This window comes from Macrotis lagotis, chromosome 3 (assembly GCF_037893015.1).
Source record: "Macrotis lagotis isolate mMagLag1 chromosome 3, bilby.v1.9.chrom.fasta, whole genome shotgun sequence".
NCBI classification, from domain to species: Eukaryota; Metazoa; Chordata; class Mammalia; order Peramelemorphia; family Peramelidae; genus Macrotis; species Macrotis lagotis.
The window spans coordinates 285,375,579-285,396,699 of NC_133660.1; the positions used below are offsets into that span (position 1 = coordinate 285,375,579).

At 38.3% G+C, this 21,121-nt stretch overlaps 1 protein-coding gene across 3 annotated transcripts in view; it reads right to left on the bottom strand.

The window, feature by feature from the left end:
* The window catches only part of LOC141518866 (solute carrier family 22 member 11-like), a 39,623-nt gene extending 18,842 nt beyond the window's left edge, over nt 1-20,781 (bottom strand). For 2 of the 3 annotated variants that reach the window (XM_074231236.1, XM_074231234.1), the window contains exons 1-6: nt 19,871-20,779; nt 19,132-19,235; nt 12,211-12,365; nt 11,941-12,109; nt 5,510-5,627; nt 3,374-3,489 (exon numbers count right to left, since the gene is read on the bottom strand). In XM_074231236.1, coding sequence (XP_074087337.1) covers nt 3,374-3,489; nt 5,510-5,627; nt 11,941-12,109; nt 12,211-12,365; nt 19,132-19,235; nt 19,871-20,272 — 1,064 coding nt within the window. In that variant the 5' untranslated portion in view covers nt 20,273-20,779. Of the gene's footprint in view, nt 1-3,373; nt 3,490-5,509; nt 5,628-11,940; nt 12,110-12,210; nt 12,366-19,131; nt 19,236-19,870 lie in introns of all 3 variants that reach the window. The other variant, XM_074231235.1, reaches the window with a different exon arrangement.
* Nucleotides 20,782-21,121: the final 340 nt, after the last annotated feature.

The following is a 21,121-nucleotide window of genomic DNA, read 5'->3' on the forward strand; positions in this document are numbered from 1 at the left end:
TCAGGGAGAGGAAGAGACAATATTTACCAATTGTTTAGATCTGGCTTTATTTGTGTGCATATTCTGCAATTATGTTCATATCGTGTCTGTGTTTGTCCTAGCAGGTAGTCAGAAGAATTTTATGTTATCTATGGTTATTTTAAATGAAGTATCTCCTTCTATTTATCACTGCTGAACTTTGCTGGTGATGTACAGAAATGCAAATGATTTATGTGGGCCCATTTTATATCCTGCAACTTTGCTAAAGCTATTAATGATTTTGACTAACCTTTGATTAATTCTCTAGAATTTTCTAAGAATACCATCATACCATCTGCAAATCATCATCATGGTATTACCTAATTTCATATAGTGTTTTAAGGATATTTAGAAGGAAAAAAGGGGAACTGGGAGATAGAAATGTGTGAGACATCAGAGTATAATCTAATGAGGAGATATGATCACTCTGGTCTCAGAAAGAAAAGAAACCTACAGGGTGAGAAGTAGGAGAAAAATATTGAAATGATGAGAGAAAGAAGAAGGTATTACTTTGGAAGTGGGAGAGGATTCCACTCAACAATACTAATATGAAGGTATAGAATTAGATGGATAGGAGGATGAGAACCTTACTCTGGATGAAGCCTAAGGTTTTGGTGTTTGAAAATGAACAAGTTCTGGAAGGGGGGATAGAGCTGAAACCACTGGGGCCATTGGTAACTAGAGGCACAGGAAAGCATGAATATAGAGAGGAAATTTCCAAGTAAATATAGAAAAAATGATCAACAAAGGGACCTCCCATGGGCTCATGAAGTCTCTGACATCTGAAATAATTGGTGTTGTTCTGGGAGAGAGAGACTCAGTGGAAAAGACCAATTTGTGGGGTAAACCCTACCAGACAGTGATAGAAAACACATAGAGTGAAGAGTCATGAGAATGGTTCTCTTAGATGCTTCAATGCAAGATAAGTACAGGCTATAGTAGAAAACCAGAGAGTTAGAAGGGTTATGAATCAGATAACAAGCAACTGGAGGACAGAGAAGATGGATAATAAAGAAATTATCTTTTTAAAAAGTTGCAGATATGGTGTTCACAGAGAATCCTCCTTCTGTGATCTGCCTTAGATTGGAGTGAGCTCTGTGTGTGTGTGGTACATTAGCCTCTTTGTATTTGATTTCTATATATTACTTCCTTCCTTCCTTCCTTCCTCCCTCCCTCCTCCCTTCCTCCCTCCCTCACTTCCTCCCTCCCTCCCTCCTCCCTTCCCTCCTCCTTTCCTTCCTTCCATTTATCCATCCACCTTTCCTTCCTTCCTTCCTTCCTTCCTTCCTTCCTTCCTTCCTTCCTTCCTTCCTTCCTTTCTTCCTCCCTTCCTCCCTTCCTTCCTCCTTCCCTGCCTTCTTCACTTCATTCCTCTGTTCCTTTCTTCTTCTTTCCTTCCTCCCCCTCTCTTTCTCTCTCTCTCTCTCTCTCTCTCTCTCTCTCTCTCTCTATTCCCTTAATTTTCTTCCACATAATGGCTATTAAAATGTTTTATGAGGTTGCACATGTATAACCCATATCATGTAAAGCCTCTCAGGGAGAGGAAGAGACAATATTTACCAATTCACCAAAGGGAAACATTTAAATATTAAAAACAAGTGATGTGGGGGGAAACCTGAGAACCAAGAAGAAAAAGGAAATGGTTTTTGTATATTAAAGAGAGGAAAGATATTATCCAGCCTTCACAAAGAAGCAGATCTACAGATCAAATCAGAATCTTTTTAACTGGTATGAAAGGCATCTCAAAAATGATGCATGATTGCATCTTGCATGTCGGGAGAGTAAGGGGATAAATAGCTGGGCTGCCCAACTGCAGCACTGATACTTAGGAGGTCTGTAAAGAGGCTAACCCTGAAGCCTGGAAGGATTTGCATGAACTGATGCTGAGCAAGATGAACAGAACCAGAAAAACATTGTACACCCTAACAGCAACATGGGGGTGATGATCCACCTTGTTGGACTTGCTCATTCCATCAGTGCAACAGCTAAGGACAAATTTGGGGCTGTCTGCGATGGAGAATACCATCTGTATCCAGAGAAATAATTATAGACTTTGAACAAAGACCAAAGGCTATTACCTTCAAATTAAAAAAAAATGTTATCTTATGTAATTTTACTGTCTCACACTTTATTTGTCTTCCTTGAGGATATGATCTCTCTGTCATCACATTCAACTGAGATCATTGTATAACATGGAACCAATGTAAAGACTAACAGAATGCCTTCTGTGGGGCATGAAGGGAGGGAAGCAAGAATGGGGGAAAAATTGTAAAACTCAAAATAAATAAAATCTTTCTTAAAAAAATGTACTAACCCTGGAGTTGGGATCTATGGAACAACACGGAAAAAAATACACAAGGTCAGAAAGGAAATGAGAATGTGTTTCAGTATCCATCAGTGGAGAGAGAATCCCCATCCCTAAAATCTTGGATCCATAGAAACAGAATGATAATTTTTGAATTTCTTATTTTTTATGATCATTTAAGAAAGTTCTGGGGCATCTTGCAGTGAGTTTTCTTCTCTGAAATATGATTCAGATGTGTACCAGAGCAAAAGAAGCAAAATGGTGAAAGCTGTCCTACTCAGGTCACCTGACGATTTCCTGAAAGAACTGAGATGCTTCATTTGGAGAATAGAAGACTTGAGTAGAGCTTTGAGTTCAAGGACCTGAAGGGCTCACATATGCAAGAGAATTAACATATGCTCTGCAGGGTGCCAGAGACAGAATGATGAAGAGCCAGGATGGGAGTAACAGAGAGGCAAGTTTAGACTCTATGTAAAGAATAACTTATCATCATTCAAGTTATCTGAAGACAGAATGAATTGTGCCAATAGACTGTGGATTCCTTCTCATTAGAAGGTTTTAGGCAGAAGCTGAATAATTGTTAGTGAGACTTAAGTCATTAATACTAGTGAGAGAATTTCTTAATTTCAGGCTAAATTGGATGACCTCAAAGGCTTCTTGTTGAGTTTCTTAGTTGTGTTTGACTCTTCATGACCCCATGGGGTCTTTTCTTGGCAAAGATACTGGAGTGCTTTCCCATTTCCTTCTCTGGCACATTTTACAGGTGAGGAACCTGAAGCAAACAGGGTCAAACAACTTTCCCAGGGTCACACAGTTAGTAAGTGTCTGAGACCATATTTGAACTCATGAAGAGAAGTCTTTCTGACTTCAGGTATAAAAGGTTATCCTCTGTGCTAACTAGCTCTAAGATTCCACAATACTGTGACTCACTGATACAATGATTGAAGCTCAACCTAACCTTTTCTGGCACCTATTTATGTGTCTCCCTGAGGTATTCTTTTGAAGGTGCCTGTAGATTTTATTATTCCTTAAACATTATATGGAACATACCCTTCGAAGGACAAACAGAGGATTCTAGTTTTCAGGACTGGAAACCGGAACAAATCCAACATGTTGTAATGGGCCTTTGATGCAATGAGCTTCTCCTCTGCGGTGGATCTCAAAGTCTTTAAAGAGAAGAACCAAGGATAGAATGAATCTGGAGTTTGGATTATGGAAGGACATAAGGAAGGAGCAGGAAGGATTTGGTTGGTAAGAGGTTCTAAGCGGGAAGAGTACCACTGAGAGCCCTCAGTTCACACAAGATCAGCAGAAAGAACAGGTGTGCCCAGGTGTATGACTACAGCATTAGGGGTGTAACTGTAGACTCATAAACTCCCTATGGGGATGATCCTCCATGGAACTATTGACATCCAACTTAGACATAGACATGGAAATCTATGGGACATCAATGCATTTTAAGAAAACTAATGAAAACACATCAGAGGACTCTCTGAATTATATCACTAAATGATTTTCAGAACTTAGTGACCTCTAATGTATATGCATCATAAAAGCTAAAAATAAACAGAAAGAAAAAAAATCAGCTTTAATCCTGGATCTGGAATCAGAAAAGCTGGATCCAAATCTTGTCTTTCACATTCTCCATGTCACCTAAGCTGGTCCTTTATTCTCTCAGCGGCAGATTTTTCTAATTTGTAAATTGAAAGCTTCTGGGGTACCTTCCACCTTCAAGTCTGGTATATATGGCCCCTGAATATATACTGAACAGATACACTCCCTATGTGTGTCTGTGTGTCCCTCCATGTACTCGTAATACAACAGAAAGAATGCTGACTCTGGAATCAGATTACAAGTATTCAGACCCCTCCTTTAATACTGATGTGAACTTGTGCAAGTTACTTTAGACCTCTTTAGTCCTCCATTTCCTCGTTTGGAAAATTAGGGGCTGTACTAGGTGGTTTCTAGACCCATATGTAGTGATTTATTCATGTAAGAGCTAATTTTCCCTACACCTGTCCACTTTGTCTATTGATGCTATATTTTACAGCTCTTAGAAGTGGTCACCAGATTTGTGGGGGAAAGCATTGATACTTACTTATTACTCTTTTTTCATGAAATGCCTTTACTTTGGCTTGTGATCTTTGACTTTACAGTAAAGGGGACTCTACCAGTGCTGGGCTCATGACTTGATTCTGAGAGAATGTAGCTCCAGAGATAGAATATCATGGTTCGGAAGGATGTTCCTCTCCCTTTGCAGCAGAATAGAAGACTGAGGCTTTAGTTTGGACAGAGAGTACTTTCTTTCACCTACTGTGTGAATTTGGTACCATAGAAAATCAAAACGTAGAAACCAGAAGTGGCCATGTTGACCCACCCAGGAGGTGGCTGAGGAAGGATTTGAATTCATATCTCTTGACTGAAAAGTTTAGCATTCTCCCACATTCCCAAAGGGGACTGACTTCTGTGCCTTCCTTGTGTTCCTATAATTTACTAGAATACAATTCATTAAACTTTTCATACAAATTTGTTTAGGATTCTTTTTCTAAATTTTCCATTTGTGAGTAGCTCCTAGCTACTAGCCACAGTCATGGCTGTTTTGGGAACAAGCCCTTATTATTTCTATATGACAAGCACTGTGACTAGTGCTTTAGAAGTTTAACCTCATTGGATAATATTATATATTATATATCATGTAATTTCCTCATTAACCATCTTACATTCTCTCTTTATGGAAACCATTGAGCAAAGAAGAAAAAAGGATAAAAAAAAGTAGAACTAGCAGACAAGAAGAAATATGAAGAAAATAAGGCAAAAGGGCAGAGTGATGCAGTAATCCTTAAAGCAGGGAGAAGGAAAGAGACTCCTCTCTCCCATCTCCTTCCACCAAGGCATCTTCACATCTTCCCTTAATTCAAGTACCTCTCACCCTCCTACCCCCATTCCTCTTTCTGATACAGCTGGGAAGTCTGAAAAATTGATGTCTTCAAACAGGCAAATTTATTATTGCCTCCAGGGACCTCAATCACTCTGTCCCCATACTTGTTCAGTTTTTGACCCACTGAGATTTGGAGAAGTGTTAGTAGAGATTAGACTTTCCTCTTGTTTAACACCTGGCTACTTTGATTTGACCTGAAAACCCACCATTTCCCACTTGCTAGCCCTGACTCCTCCTTCCCCTCTCACCTCTATAGTCAGGTTTAAATCCTTTACTCCATTGAGTTTTGCAACTTTTCTGAGCACCCTTAAGGCATCATCATATTTCTTGTGGACAATCAGCCATCTAGCAGACTCTGGCAACCACCTAATGAAATAACATAGGACAGATAGAATGAATTCTCCATTTTTCCTTCTTCAAAGTCACATTTTTTATTTGTGTTTGTTTGTTGTATGGCAGAGCTGGAGTTCTTTTAAAAAATTCTAAAATTTATTACTTTGCATTTTATTATACCACAGAAAGCTCACATGTAAAAGTTTTCATTCTCAGTTATGCCACACGTCTCACAAGATGGCCAGAGTTACTGATCAACTATAGTACTTCTTGATTTTACTCTTTATATGAGTCAGGACAGGCTTTTTCCTTTTTTTTTTTTTGCTCATATTTGTCCTATTCAATAAATGTTCAAACAGCCCTATCAGGAAAAATTTCAATAATAGTCAATAGATTAAACAGTATTTAAATCACCCTTTCATTCCTTGAAGCTCTAACTGGGAATAAGTCTCTTCCTTCTCTATCCCATGGTGAGAGAGGATCTCAGATGCACAATTCAGCAAGAATTCCATTGTTGTATCAGCAAAGCAAATAGAGATAAAAGAATTCCATCATGTGAATATGTCTTGAATTTCTGGACAAGAAATGGACATTTCCCTTCATTCTAAGTGAAACTTGTCTGATATTTTCTATTAGAAAGGGTTTGTTTCAGGGGCGGCTAGGTGGTGTAGTAGATAAAGCACTGGCCTTGGAGTCAAGAGTACCTGGGTTCAAATCCAGTCTCAGACATTTAATAATTACCTAGCTGTGTGGCCTTGGGCAAGCCACTTAACCCCATTTGCCTTTCAAAACCATTAAATAAATAAATAATAAATAAATAAATGGTTTCAGGCTTTCCTCCAAAAACTCTTCATTCTCTTATTATGCTAGTAAAAGAAAAAAATAAATTTATATTGCAAGTTTAGCATCATGACATCATCATCATCATCATAATATTAAAACAAGGACCTTCTGAAGATATCTAATATTTCAAATCCCTGTTCTTATTATAAAAATTAAATATGTGTTTAATAAACCCTCTTCATATTGTAAATACAGTTTATTTTCCTAGAACATCCTTTGAGAGTAGCAGAGCAGATTATTCTTCTTTGGACTGAGTGATTTTTAGTACTTTGGCCAAACCAGTTCAAGAATTCTGTAACAGAATTTTATATCTTGATGACCTAGGAGTCTCCTTGGAAATAAAAAAGAAAGAGACAAGAAAAGAAGAAATAAACTATTTGCATTTATTAAAAGTTGATACTATAGCATATATCATTAACTTCATTTCATACAAATTTAATTGGGACTATTTTTTCAACGATCACTCCAATTCCAAAAGTCACAAACAATAGCATAATTATACAATAAAACTTTCCTAATGTTGTTTTAAGAAAAGTTGTGCTAATTTACATTATCATCTATTAGTGAATCTTCAGAATTTCTATTTCTTCAGAAGATAGATAGTCCTCCTGACAAACAGACTTGAACTCAAGACTCCAACCTGAGGACCAAAGTCACTTCCTTAGGTTCTGACATTTAATGATTTTCAAGTGGAAAGCCAAGTCAAAATTTCAGGTATAATTCTCATACAAAGAGAAATAAAGGAGAGTCTATTACAAGTAATTTGTTCTATTTTTGGAACTTAGGTTCTGTTCTTTGCAGGTTTTGTCCACCAGTCAAAGTTTCCTCTTATAGATGATGAACAACTCTCATCATTCATTGATTTTACCATTTTTCCATAGCCTTGTCTCCTAGTATCATAATCTTTTTGATTCTCATCTTGTGCCTGTCCCTTGATCTTTCCTGTCTGTCCTGTCTGACTTCTTAGGAACCTAATCCAAGTCTTTGTTGGTGATTCCACTCTCCTGATGACTTCCATTTAAAGTACAGCATGGAAATTTTGATGTGGCTGTACACAACAAGCTATAATCCACATGCTGTTTTCTTCATTTTATTGATGCCCCTGATTTCCTTAATATAACCACTTTTGCCAATGAGTTCATATATCTGTTCCTCAATTGTGGAAAAGGAGAGGTTCCTAACCTACAAGGAGTTTCATTTCTTCAATAACTTCTCTTGATCTAGTCACCTAGACATGGTGGGTAAATTTGGGCCCAGTTATATGGAGGAGTCGCTGTCCAGCATGCTCAGCTGCCCACTTGATTCAGACTGTCCATAGGAGAGAGCAGGTAGCCTTATAAGAATCAGAAGTTAGAATTCTAACCCTGACTTACTCCAAAAGTGCCCCTTTTCTGTAATTATGTCTGTGAAACACAAAGATCAAGTCTGGACCTATGATTTCATTGGAATAGGAAAGTCCCAGAAGGTGAAATACCCTCTTCCACTGAAATTTTGTCTGGGGGTTACCTAGAGCATTGAGAAGGTCGTATAGATAGTTTGGGTTAGAGGCAGAAACACATTTTTATAGTCTTTATGTACGCTTATATATGTAGCTTTTATCTCTTTTGATAGTATTAACTCATTCAGAGCTAGAATTGTTAAGTTTTGGATTTGTATTCCTAGTCTAGCAAAGTGACTAGCATTGAAAATACACACTTATGGCTTTTCTTTACAATGGGTTTGCTGCCAAGATACAAGTATTATGGAACCATCACTGATCCTCCACAAAAATGGGCCAGGAAAAGACTCATATTAACATTGTCATCACTGAACAAGTATACTATCTGACAAGTCTATCACAATTGACCACTTTACCTACAAATTCACTAAAATTGATAAGAGAACCATGGAGAAGGTTGAGAAGGAAGCTGCTGATATGGGAAAGGGTTCAAATATGTCTGGGTCTTGGAAAAGCTGAAGGCTGAATGCAAGCATAGTATGACTATGAATATCTCCCTGTGGATATTTGAGACTAGTAGGTACTGGGGGACCTTACTGATGCTACAGGAAACAGATGTTATCAAGAATATGTTTAGAGGGGCAACTAAATGACTTAGTGGATAGAGCACCATCCCTGGAGTCAGGAGGACCTGAGTTCAAACTTGACCTCAGACACTTAAAGAATTACCTAGCTGTGTGATCTTGGGCAAATCACTTAACCCTTGCAAAAACTAAAAAAAAAAAAAAAAGAATATTATTAGAAGCACATCTCAGACCAGACCAACTGTGCTATCCTGACTGCTGCTACTGATTCTGGTAATGTTTCTTCTTCACTTTATCAAAGAAGACCACAAAATCAGGGAGCTAATGCAGGACAAGCATGTGAATTGCATTTGAGTGAGGGGGTGTTGTGCTAAGTCACCAGTCTCACTTTCTCCTCCAAAACCACCCGGGTTCATGGCCAGCTATGAATTCAGATGACTGGAGATGAGGCAGTCAGGGTTAAGTGACTTGAACAAGGTCACACAGTAACAGTCAAAGTGTCTGAAGACTTGAACTCTCATCCTCCTGACTCCAAGAACAGTGCTCCATCCACTTTGCCATTTACTGGTAAATTTAAAGCTGTACCTCAAAGACTGAACAAATTCAGTACCCTACCCTCTGACCTACACACTCGTTCTGAAACAACTGATTGTCAACAAAATGAGTTCCTCCAGAGCCCCCAACAGCCAGAATAAATATGATGAAATTATCAAAGGAGTCAGCAACTATATAACGAAAATTGGTTACGAGACCAACATAGTAGCTTTTGTGCCAGTTTCACATTGGAATGGTGATAACATGCTAGAGTCAAGCTCTAAAATGCCTTGGTTCAAAGGGATGTAAAGTTACTTGTAAGGATGGCAATGCTTATGGAACTAACGGATTGTATCCTGTCACCAACTTATCCAAGTTCTCCAAGATGTCTACGGGAACAGCAATATTGCTACTGAACCTGTTGGCCGAGTGGAGACTAGTTTGCTAAAAACAAGTTTTCGCCAGTCAGTGTTACAACTGAAGTAAAGTCTATTGAAATGTACCTTGAAGATCTAAGTGAGGCTCTGCCTGGGTATAATGGCTGGTTTCAATGTCAAGAATGTGCCTGTCAAAAATGTCACCCATGGCAATGTGAATAGTCTCAGAAAGAATGACCTATTTGTGGATGGATTCACTCCCAGGTCATTATCCTGACCTATTCTGGCCAAATTAGTGCTGGTTATGAATACTGTTCACATTCCTCCAAGTTTACTAAACTGAAGGAGAAGATTCAACATTCTGCTAAGAAGCCGGAAGATGCTCCTAAATTTCTGAAATTTGGCGTTATTGCCATCATTCACATGGTTCCCAGAAATCCCAGAAAGCATCTCTGATTATCTTCCTCTGGGTCATTTTGCTGTTCCTGATGTGAGGCAGACTGTTGCAGTTGGGGTTATCAAGGTAGTTGACAAGAAAGCTAATGGAATTGGCAAGGTCACAAAATCTACCCAGAAATGAATATTCTCAACTTTACCTTCCACCTTTTTATTCATCAGGAAGAAGAGTCTCAGAAATATTTGTTTCAATTGACCTTATCTGTTTAATAATAGAAGACTGGGAAATGATTGCAGTACATTGTAAAAGTTTCAGGAGGTCGTTTGTCTCCTGGCAGTTTTACCTTAGAAGTAATCAATCAGTACAGCAGTAATCAGTAATTTTTAAATGGAAACAACTTGACCAAAAATTTGATACAGAATTTTGAGACCCTCAAAAGTTTAAGTTGAAAAGAATAGAAGCCTATTGATTAATGGATTGATTGCTGCAAGGGATGGTGCATTGGGGTTGGGAAGAAGAAAGTAATTCTGATATTAAAAACAAAAGGCATCAAACTTTCCAAATTTCCCTAAAATTTCAAGGTTTCCTCACATTCCTTTGCCCCTCAAGTATTTACTCTATCTTAATCTATGTTCCTGTCTCCATACATTAAAATACTAGAATCTTCTCAATCATTCCACTACCTGCCCACCAAGTTTGTACCCCTCAATGTGCAATCTCCAATAGCTTCCAGAGTAGAAATAGAATTGATATTCAAAAATTTGCTGAAAGAAAAATTCTCTTTGAAACCAAGCCCTATTATCTTTAACATTGATGTTCTCCAGGGCAGCCAGATGTAACAGTGAATAGAACATTGGTCCTGGGGTCAGGAAGACCTGGGTTCAAATCTGACCTCAGACTCTTAATAATTTTAGTTGTGTGACTTTGGGCAAATCACTTAGTCCCATTGTCTTGCAAAAAACAAAAAGAAAACATTGATGTTTTCCGTGTGATGTTACACAGTTTGTGGACTGCTGTAACATCTTTAGAAGTGAAACTATTTTCTTTTTTGAACCTAGCTGAATTGTTATTTCAGGAAGGAACATTATAAAAATAATTGGATGAAATACTATTAAGACTACAGACTAGAAAGACTATTAAGTGGGAAAGTTAGAGAGAAATTGAAGAGAATGTTTTTCCCATAGTTGGAGAGAAGTTGGAAAAGATAGAAAAATTATGGAAAGACCTTTTAGGGATATAATTATTTTAATCTTTATCTTCAATAAATAAAGAGGCATTTATTATGTTTTAAGGCTAATGCTGGAGATACAGAAACAAAGCAAAAATAGTGTGCGTTCAAAAACTTCTGACATTCTTATGGGGAAACAACCCATAAAGGTAAAATATATTTAAATATTTTAGATATAAAGTCTTATATAATTTGTATATACAGAAATGCAAACACAGTTCTACTGAATCTCCGTATTTTCATCACACATACTTGAAAGGCTAATAAAGATCCATTTTCCCTTTAGTAGGATGTTGTTGTTGTTGCTCATTGTTTCAATAATTTCTGCCTCTTTGTGACCCAATTTGAGACTTTCTTGGCAAAGGTACTGGAGTGGCTTGTCATTTCCATCTCCAGTTCATTTTTACAGCTAAGCAACTGAGGTCAAGAGGGTTAAGTTCCTTGCCCAGGATCACTAGCTGCCCTTAGGAATCTGACCATTCGTTTCACAAAGGAAAAAAACTTGGTATGGGGAGGGTAAGTGATTTGTCTGAGGCTACATATCTGATAAGGGGTAAAATTGGGATTTGAATTCATGACTTCTGATTTATAATTTAATGATTTTTCTATTCCATTCATGAATCCTGGGGTATTCTTCTTGGTACCTTGGCAAAAGGTTATTTGTTCATCACCAATAACTGTCATTTCATTTTCTTTACTTCTTATAAAGCAGGGATAATTTGATGGAAAATATCCGGGTTCAAGTCTATCTCATCCACCCATGAACTAGCATCTAGCTCCAAGTCTAGCTAGACTAGCAGCTAGATCCAAGATGCGAAAATTCTCCTCCTTACTAGATTCTAAACATCCTGAAATACGCTTTCCTAGAATAAATAGAAGTTTGAGATGCTTCACCCTCCATCTCCAGCCTCACAAAGAAAGAGCATGAAGCCCATGAACACTTACCAAATAGTCAGAAAGAAGGTCAAGAAGGGAGCAGACACTATCAGCTGGAATTTGCGCCATTCCTGGATGCCATAGGCCAGAACCCCATTAAGTAGATGCCCCGCACTGCTGCATAGCCCTATGATGACTGCCATTAGGGGTCGATGCTGGATGGTGGTCCATTCAATGACTGAAAGGAAACCCCAGCACAGGATTAATTCCAAATACATGTGGAGATTCCCCAAATTCTCACTTATGCAAATGTTGAAGAAGCCCCCAAAGAAAACTTACCAAGGGTCCCACTGCTAAACATGGCTCCTGATATTGAAAACCCAAGCAGGAAGCGAAGACAACAGTAAACTGGGAATGTCTGAGTAAAGGCTGGTCCAATGCTGGAGACAACAACCATGATGAAACTTGGAGGCATCATTTGTTTTCGCCCAAACCTACATCATGGAAAACCTGATGGTTGTGACCTCAGAGCAAAGACATAAAGTCATCTCTCCACCCAGCCTTAGCCGTGCATAGTCTTCATTGCTAACGCCACTCTTGAATGCCTTTCCCTTCAACTCCTTCCTCTAGCTTCTTTGGATTCTTTACATTTCAGTTAAAAATTCCACCTTTAGAAAGAAGCTTTACTCATTTCCCCATAATGCTAACTAACATCTGAGACTACCTGAAGTTTATTGTGTATATTTCCTGCATGTGCCTCATTGTTTCCACGTTATCTCCCCTTCCAAATATGAGCTCCTTGAAAGCAGAAACTATTTTTTTTTGTTTTCTTTCCCTAGTTCTTAGCCCACCCAGTTCCTGGTACATAGTAAATGTTTCAGAAATACTTGTTGATGGAAGGAGAGGCAAGATGGTGGAGTAAGGGCAGAGATTCCACAGAGCTCTCCCCCAAAGTCCTCTAAATACTTTTAGATAATGGCTCAAAAGAAATTTTAGAGTGTCATAACTCACCCCAAAAAACCCAGAGGAAACAATTTTCCAGCCCAAGATAACTCAGAAAGTCAGCAGGAAAGGTCTGTTGCACCAGGTGGGAGAAGTGGACAGTTCAACACAGACCTCACCAGTGTAGCCCTGTCCCCAGAAAACCAGGAGCAGACCTTAGAAGCCGCAGAATCAGTAGCAGTAGCTCACAGACAGTAAAGGGATTGAGTAATAGATCAAAAGGAAATTATACAGGATTTGCAAACAGGATTCTCTTGCTTTCACCATACTTGGATCCTGGTTGCAGTCCTGGGTGGCAATTCAAGGTCAAGGAGGAGTACTAGTACACCAGAACTTGCAGCCACAGTGGAGAAGGGAACTATCCACAATTCCAGGGCAATAAAAGAATTCTTGTGGTCACTCACAGACAAGATCATAGGCCAGGAGAGTAGTATGCACTTATCCTTAGATCATACTACCTTGGAAAAACTGAAAACAAACATCTTCAGAAGTATCTCTGAAAACTGCTACACAAATCCCCCAAAGTTTGGGACAGGTGCCATCCACCCTGGAAGCAGAGCCTATTTTAACAAAAAGTTAAAGTCATAGATTGGAGAAATGAGCAAACAACAGAGAAAAAAATCTGACTATGAAAAGTTCTAAGTGAGAAAGAAGTTCAAAACATGTACTCATGATCAGTTTTGATGGATACAGCTCCTCTCAGCAGTTCAGAGAACTAGAACAACTCTGGGAGACTGTTACGTACAGTATCATCTACACCTAGACGAACAAAACGGAACAAAGTAGAACAGAACAAAAGAAACAAGCAAACAAAAAACAAACCACAAATCTGAAAGAGCACTATGTTCATCCTTTAAATTTTTCTCTAATATTTTTCTTTTCTATGCCATGATTTTCTTTCTTTTCCCTTAGTTTTAATTCTTCATACAGAAAGTGACTTGTAATATGTAAACATATTAAACACAAATGTACATGTACCATGTCCATTAGACTATTTGCCATTGAATGAAGGAGGGTGGGAAGGGAGAATAAAAGAAAATTGTATAAGTTATAAATATACATTTGGATGTTGAAAAACTTTCATAATATGTAAATTGAAAATAGAATAAAATATAAATAAAAACATAAACTCAGAAGAAGGTAACAAAGTCAAAGTTCCTACAGCTAAAGCTTCCCCAAAATTTGAATAGGTCTCAGGCAATTAAAGAGCTCAAAAAGAATTTTGAAAATAAAGTAAGAGAGGTTGAGGAAAAAGAAAAATGAGAATGAATACTGAAAAATAAGTCAGCAACTCAGTAAAGGAGACTCACAAAAATACTGTTTAACTCCTTAAAAACAGAATGGGTAAATTAAAGAGATCAAAAAAAAATAATTAGGAGAAAAATGTCATAAAAAGTAGAATTAGTCAAATGAGAAAAGAGGCACAAAAATTCATTGAAGAAATAATTTCTATCTACATGGGAAGATGATTCTCTCTCTTTTTTAAAAAAAGTTTTTCCAGGTCAGTGAGATTAAATGGCTTACCCAAGATCACACAACTAGGTAATTATTACCCACTTTGAAGTCAGGTCCTCCTGACTCCAGAGCTGGTGCTCTATCCACTGTGCCACCTAGCTGCCCCCATAGGAAGATGATTCTGACAACACATGAGATCATTCTCATTATTAGAGAAGTTAGAAAGAGTTAGTGTGTTTGTGTGTGTGTGTGTGTGTGTGTGTGTGTGTTTGTGTGTGTATATCTGTAGAAAGACAGAAAGAGACAGGTGGAAAGACTTATAAAAAAAGCAGGCATGAGGTGAATATGAAGTAATGATAGCTAAACAACAAAATTAAGATGTGAGAGAGGACTATACTTGAGGAATGGGAAAATTAGAATAGGAGAAAAATATCTTACATAAAAGAGGCAAGAAAAGGTTTTTCAGGTGATGGGGAAAAGGAATGAGATGAAGAATAAAGTGAGAGGTGAGTGAGTAAACTTTATTCTCATCAGAATTGGATCAAAGAGGGAATATACTCAGGTGAATATAGAAATATATCTTGCCCTACAGGAAAGTAGGAGGGGAAGGAGATAGAGTAGGGGAAATGTAATAGAAAAGAGGGTAGGTTGGGGGAAGGTGTAATCAGAATCAAAACACTTTTGAAGAGGATAAGGGTGAAAGGAGAGAAAGGCTAGAACAAACTGGGGAGAGGTGGTTGGAGAGGATTATAATTAGCAATAGTAACTGGAAAAAAAACTTGAAAGCAAATTTCTCTGCCATTTCTGAAACATATAAAGAACTGAGTCAAATTTATAAACAAATGATCAAATGCCATGAACAGTTTTTAGATGAGGTTATCATTGCGATGTATAGCCATATTAAAATTTTCTAACTCATTGTTAGAAGAAAAACAAAACAATTATGAGGCATTACTTCATACCTATTAGATTTGTTAATAGGAGAGAAAAAAATGACAAATTTTGGAGGGGATATGGGAAAAATGAGATATTAACACACTGCTGGGAGATTGTGAATTGATTCAACCAATCTGTGGAGCAATTTGGAGTTAGGTCCAAAGGTCAATAAAACCCTGCATGCCCTTTAACCTAGCAATGACACTTCTAGGTCTGCATCCCAAAAGAGAAGAAAAGCAAGGGGTGGAGCCAAGATGGCAGCATGAGAACAGCCTTTCCCAGGAGCTCTTTCCAAAATATTCCAAAAACCTTAAAATGATGACTCTAACTAAATTTTCAAGAGATAGAACCCACAGAAAGTTCAGTGAGGCAATTCTCCAGCTCAAGGTAACCTAGAACATCGGGGGAAGGCTCTGTTCCATGGTGCTGGACAGGGTGGCAGCATAGTAGGATCACTGCACCACAGCGAAGGAGCTCCAGAATTCTGGGAACAGCCCACAGGGTGCGTGTATCCCTGGGAGCAAGGGATCATGGCAGCAGAAGCAGTTTCCTAACCTGCCAACCCAGGAAACACCAAGCATAGTTGAGATTCCACAGGGAAATGTCTGCCAGTCCTCAGTACAGTCACAGTCCTCAGCACAGCCCAGACCCCAGGAAACAGAAGCAGGCCCAGAGCCTCCAAGCAGGGAACTTCCCAGCAGCTACTCCCAGAGTGCTCAGCCCTCAGAAGGTAAGGGGTGGGGAGAGATTGTTGAAGTCTCTCCTCTGTCTCTGATACAGAACTCTTGAGCTTTGCTCATATTCAGACCCTGGTCACAGTCTGGGGCCCTCCATTGCCATAAAGCAGAGACCCTCCTCACAGCTCCAGGGCAGAGGGGAATACTTGTGATCATCCACAGACCAGAGCACAGGCCAGGAGAGCAGTCAGAGCCTTTCATAAGACGTTGAAGGAACTGAGGTCCTTGCAGGGGTGCCTCAATAATACTCAAAAGCTTGGGAAGCACACCCCAAAACCAGGGCACAGTCTGGAGAAATGAGTAAACAGAGAAAAAGGAACCTGACTATAGACAATTACTTGGTCCCATGGAGAATCAAAACATACACTCAGAAGATGACAAAGTCCAAGCTTCTGCATCCAAAGGCTCCAAGAATTATAGAAGTTGATCTCAGGCTATTTCAAAGTTCAAAAAAGATTTTGAAAATCAGATAAGGGAGGTAGAGGAAAAATTGGAAAGAGAAATGAAAGAGATGCAGGAAATTGATGAAAACTAGGTCAGTAACTTGGTGAAGGGGATCCAAAAAATGCTGAAGAAAATAAAATGTTAAAAACTAGTTTAATGGGGCGGCTAGGTGGTGCAGTGAATAGAGCACTGGCCTTAGAGTCAGGAGTACCTGGGTTTAAATCCGACCTCAGACACTTAATAATTACCTAGCCATGTAGCCTTGGGCAAGCCATTTAACCCCATTGCCTTGAAAAAATCTAAAAAAAAAAAAACTAGTTTAGGTGAAATGTAAAAAGCAATTCAAAATGTTAATGAGAAAAACACATTAAATAGCAAAATTGACCAGATGGAAAAGGAGATAAGAAAGCTCTCTGAAGAAAACAACTCTGTCAAATGTGAAATGGAACTAAAGGAAACTGATATCTTTGTGAGGAATCAAGATAATGAAACAATACTAAAGGATGAAAAACTAGAAGAAAATGTGAAATATCTCATTGAAAAAAAACAACTAATCTGGAAAACAGATTCAGAAGAGACAATTTAAAAATTATTGAACTACCTGAAAGTCATGATCAGGAAAAGAGCTTTGACTTCATATTTAAATAATTTCTAGAGGAAAATTGCCCTTTTATCCTAGAAGCAGAGGGTAAAAGAGAAATTGAAAGAATCCACCGATTTCTTCCAGAAAGAGATTATAGTCAAGTCCCCAAACTCCTAAGTCAAAGAGAAAATATTACAAGCAGCCAGAAGGAAACAATTCAAATATCAAATACAGTCAGGGTTACATAGGACTTAGCAGCATCTAAATTAAGGGCTCGTAGGTCTTGGAATATAATATTTCAGAAGGCAAAAGAGCTTGGATTACAACTGAGAATCAACTAACCAGCAAAACTGAACATCCTGTTCCAGGGGAAAAGATAGACTTTCAATGAAATGGGAATTTCAAATGTTCCTGTTGAAACAGTCAGAGCTGAACAGAAAGTTTGATCTTTGAGTACAGGACTCAGGTGCAGCATAGAGAGAATGGATGGAAAGGGTAAATTTTGAAGGATTTAATGATTATGAACTGTGTGTATTCCTGCATGGGAAGATGATAGTGATAATACTCATATGAACCTCCTCATTTTTTAGAGCCGTTAGAAGGAGCTTTTATAGACAAGGAACAGGAGAGAGCCAAATTTGAAGGTATAATATATTTTTAAAATGGAGTCAATGGGTGAAAAGAAAATGAACTTGAATAAAGAGAAAGGAGAGGTAGTACAGACTAAGATATTTCACGTAAAAGAGGCAAGAAATAGCTTTTGCAATGGTTTGGAAGGGGGAAGGTGAGGGGCAATGAGGGAGCCTTCATTCTCATTGAAAATGGCTCAGAGAGGAAACAACACACATACTTAATAGAGCATAGGAATCTAGAAGAAAAAGGAGAGAAAGGAGATGGGAGAAAGGAGACAGGAGGAGGGGAGGAGGGATGTAGGTGATAAAGGAGAGGGTAGATCATGGGAGAGGATAATCAGATATAACATTTTATTTTTTACTTTTAGCAAGGTGGTGAGATTGAGTAGCATGTTCAGGACCCCGTGGTTGGGTGGTTGCTGAGTCTCTGGGGTGGGATGTGGGCTTGGGGCCTCCTGGCCCCAGGAATGGTGCTCTGCCCACTGTACCACTAGGCTGCCCACAGCACTTTTTGAAGAGGGTCAGAGTGAGAGTGAAAGGAGAGAGAAAATATACTAATGGTAGTGGGGAGGATAGATAGAGGGAATTACAATCAGCAACAGCAATTGTAAAAAAATATGGAAGTAACTTCTCTGATACACTTATGATAAAGAATGCCATCCACCCCAGAGAGAGTTGATGGTATCTGAACATAGACTGAAGCACATTTTTATCTCTTTCTTTCACTTTATTTTTCATGAAGTTTTTTTTGTGAGAGGAGGAGGAATTATGTTTACTCTTACAAGACTATTTTAGTATGTAAATAAATTAAAATGTAAATAAAAAATAATACAATAAAAAGATTTCTTTTGGGGGCAAGGGGGGAGTCTACTTTTTTTTTCTCCACATGACTATTATGGAAATGTTTTGAATGCCTATAAATTATAATCACATCAAATTGCTCCTTTCTCAATGGGGATGGGGAGGAAGGGAGAGAATTTGGAAATAAAGTACTAAATATAAAATATTAAAATAAATTTTAAAAAGAAAACAAAAATGAAATAAAGAAATAAAAATAGAAAATAAGAATTCATAATTTTTATAGGCCTTTTTTAAAGGCCTTCAAGAAAAAAAAAGAAATGCTTGATGACTGACCTTTGTCTTATATTCAGTCCATCACCAATTTGACCATTTTACTGAGTTCTTTCCAATCTTGGATTTGGCTCCACCCACAATCCAGAATATAGCCCTAAATGTTCTCCTTGTTATTGTTCTCTGTTAACATAGCATGAGGAAAAAATATATTGGATCTGAATTCTGCTTTTGACCCTGGGAAAGTGTCTTTACTTCCCTGGATCTTGGAATTCTCTTTTGTTAAAAAAAGAAAACCTGGGAATATACTAAATGATCTATTTTGTCATCTTCCAACTTTGTGTCTTATGGTAACAGATTCCCTGGGTTTCAGAAGTATCTGTGTCCAGATGAAACTCACCTGTCTGTGAGGTAGCCCCATATGAGATATCCCACCAGAATCCCAGAGAGAAATATTGACGGAGACAAGGACCTCAGTGACTGGGAGTCACACACCAGGTCCCACTGAAAGAGAAGATCAGAGCATCAAATCTTAATGTGAGGAGAGAGAATGTGGGGCTCAAGACTCTTGTTGATGATGTGATAGGAAAAATTGTGGTGGGAAATACTTTGGCTCAGATTTCTTGCCCCACCATGATAAGAAAAAGACACTGACACTGTCATACAATTAGATAGCATATAAAGTTGAATTTGGGACATTCATTTCTAGCCTGTTTTGACCCTGACCTTCCTTATATATCCATTCTTATCTTCCCTCTTCTGATATGTACTTTTATCTTCCCCTCCTGCTTTCTGTAAAATTCCATGGTTCCCACGCTGCTTATATATTTTATATTCTATATAAGGCTGCTGAAAGTCTTTGACTTTTATTCTCATACAAACGAATCTGTATTTTGAGCAAAAAGAAAATCTGCAGAATAATTCTCTGCATTATTGATCTGGTATTTTGCAGAAATCAATAGATGGATCCTCTACTAAAATATTTTTATCACAAAGGGAACTGCGATTTAGAAGGGTGGCAGAGGAGAGAAATTTGATTGTATCATTCATCAAATCAAATTTCAAATCACTGTTACTCCTGCAAAAGCAAAAAGGAAATCTTCATGGAATGGAATGAGGCAGAAGGAAGAACCTCTTACCTCAGTCACAATGGAAGAAGTGATGACACTTTGGTCATAAACCCAACCGTCAACACATGGCTCCGTCTCCAGCAGGCTCTGGCTTTGTCCTGTGACATTTGGGGACAAGGGCAGCCATTGTGGCCAGGAGAACCGGAGACATCTCTCTAGTTTCCCATTGGAATCCAGAGGGATGGAAAGCTTTAGTAGGGAACTAAAATTAAGGTTCTCACTGACATTGAGCAAAGTCGAGGTATTGTCAAGGAAGGGAATCCGGCACCGATGATTAGGGACAAAGGCTGTGAAGTTCTCTAGCAGAAAATGGCTACTCATAAATATTAGAGGAATAACCAGAGAAAACATCTGAAGGATCTGAAATCTTCCCCTGTTTTCAACTTCGGAAATAAGATCCTCAAATGCCATCACGATCAGGATATTGGTCTCAAGAAGAGAATTCCTTCAGAAAGTAGTCCGTTGTTCACAACCAAACTTCAAATATATATTTTTTATTCCAGAACCTTCCTCTTCACATTAATAGAGCATTGTAGACAGGCAGTGTTCTTGCATCTGTGCAGAACTGAAGATGCCAAAATATTGCAGACTATTCACCATGAAAAACTGGCGCAGGTTTAATTTCTAGTTGGAAAGATTCATCAGCACCAGGTTTGTACACTTAAATACCTATTCTATACCTGCAAGATCCTTAGTAGAGCTCCACACCATATATGTAGTCCAAGTTAATCACAGGAAGACCTGTTAAAAAGAGCTCAGGAATTAAAAAAAAAAAGAGAGAAATGCTTTCCTCTGGAAAAAACAGAGATAAAGTAGTGCCAGTTTTCTGTGTTATGTATGAGAAATAATTTCCAGAATGCATTGGTTAAAAATAAACTTCAGATTGAAAATGGGTAGCTTTGAACTGGCTAAGTTTTCATGGTTTTCTCATTCTGATTTGTGATTAGCTCCTCACCTTTGATACTGGCCCATTCTTTTTTTATTCCCTGTTCTCATGAGCAGGGGGGCTGAACACTCCTCTTACATGCTCTGCTTAGCTTGGCAAGAGAATTATGGGAGAAGATGTAGTCATGGAGCCAGCAGTCTGCTTGGTTTCACTACCTGCTTTTCCTGGAAAGCTCCTTCAAGATCAACACCAGCTTTGTGAAATGTATGGAGACGTGCAATTGACTCCAATCCAGTCTCCAAAGTAATATTTCTATGGGAGGTTGAGTCTTTGTAGAGGACCTGGATTAGATAAGAAATAACAAATAGAAAAAA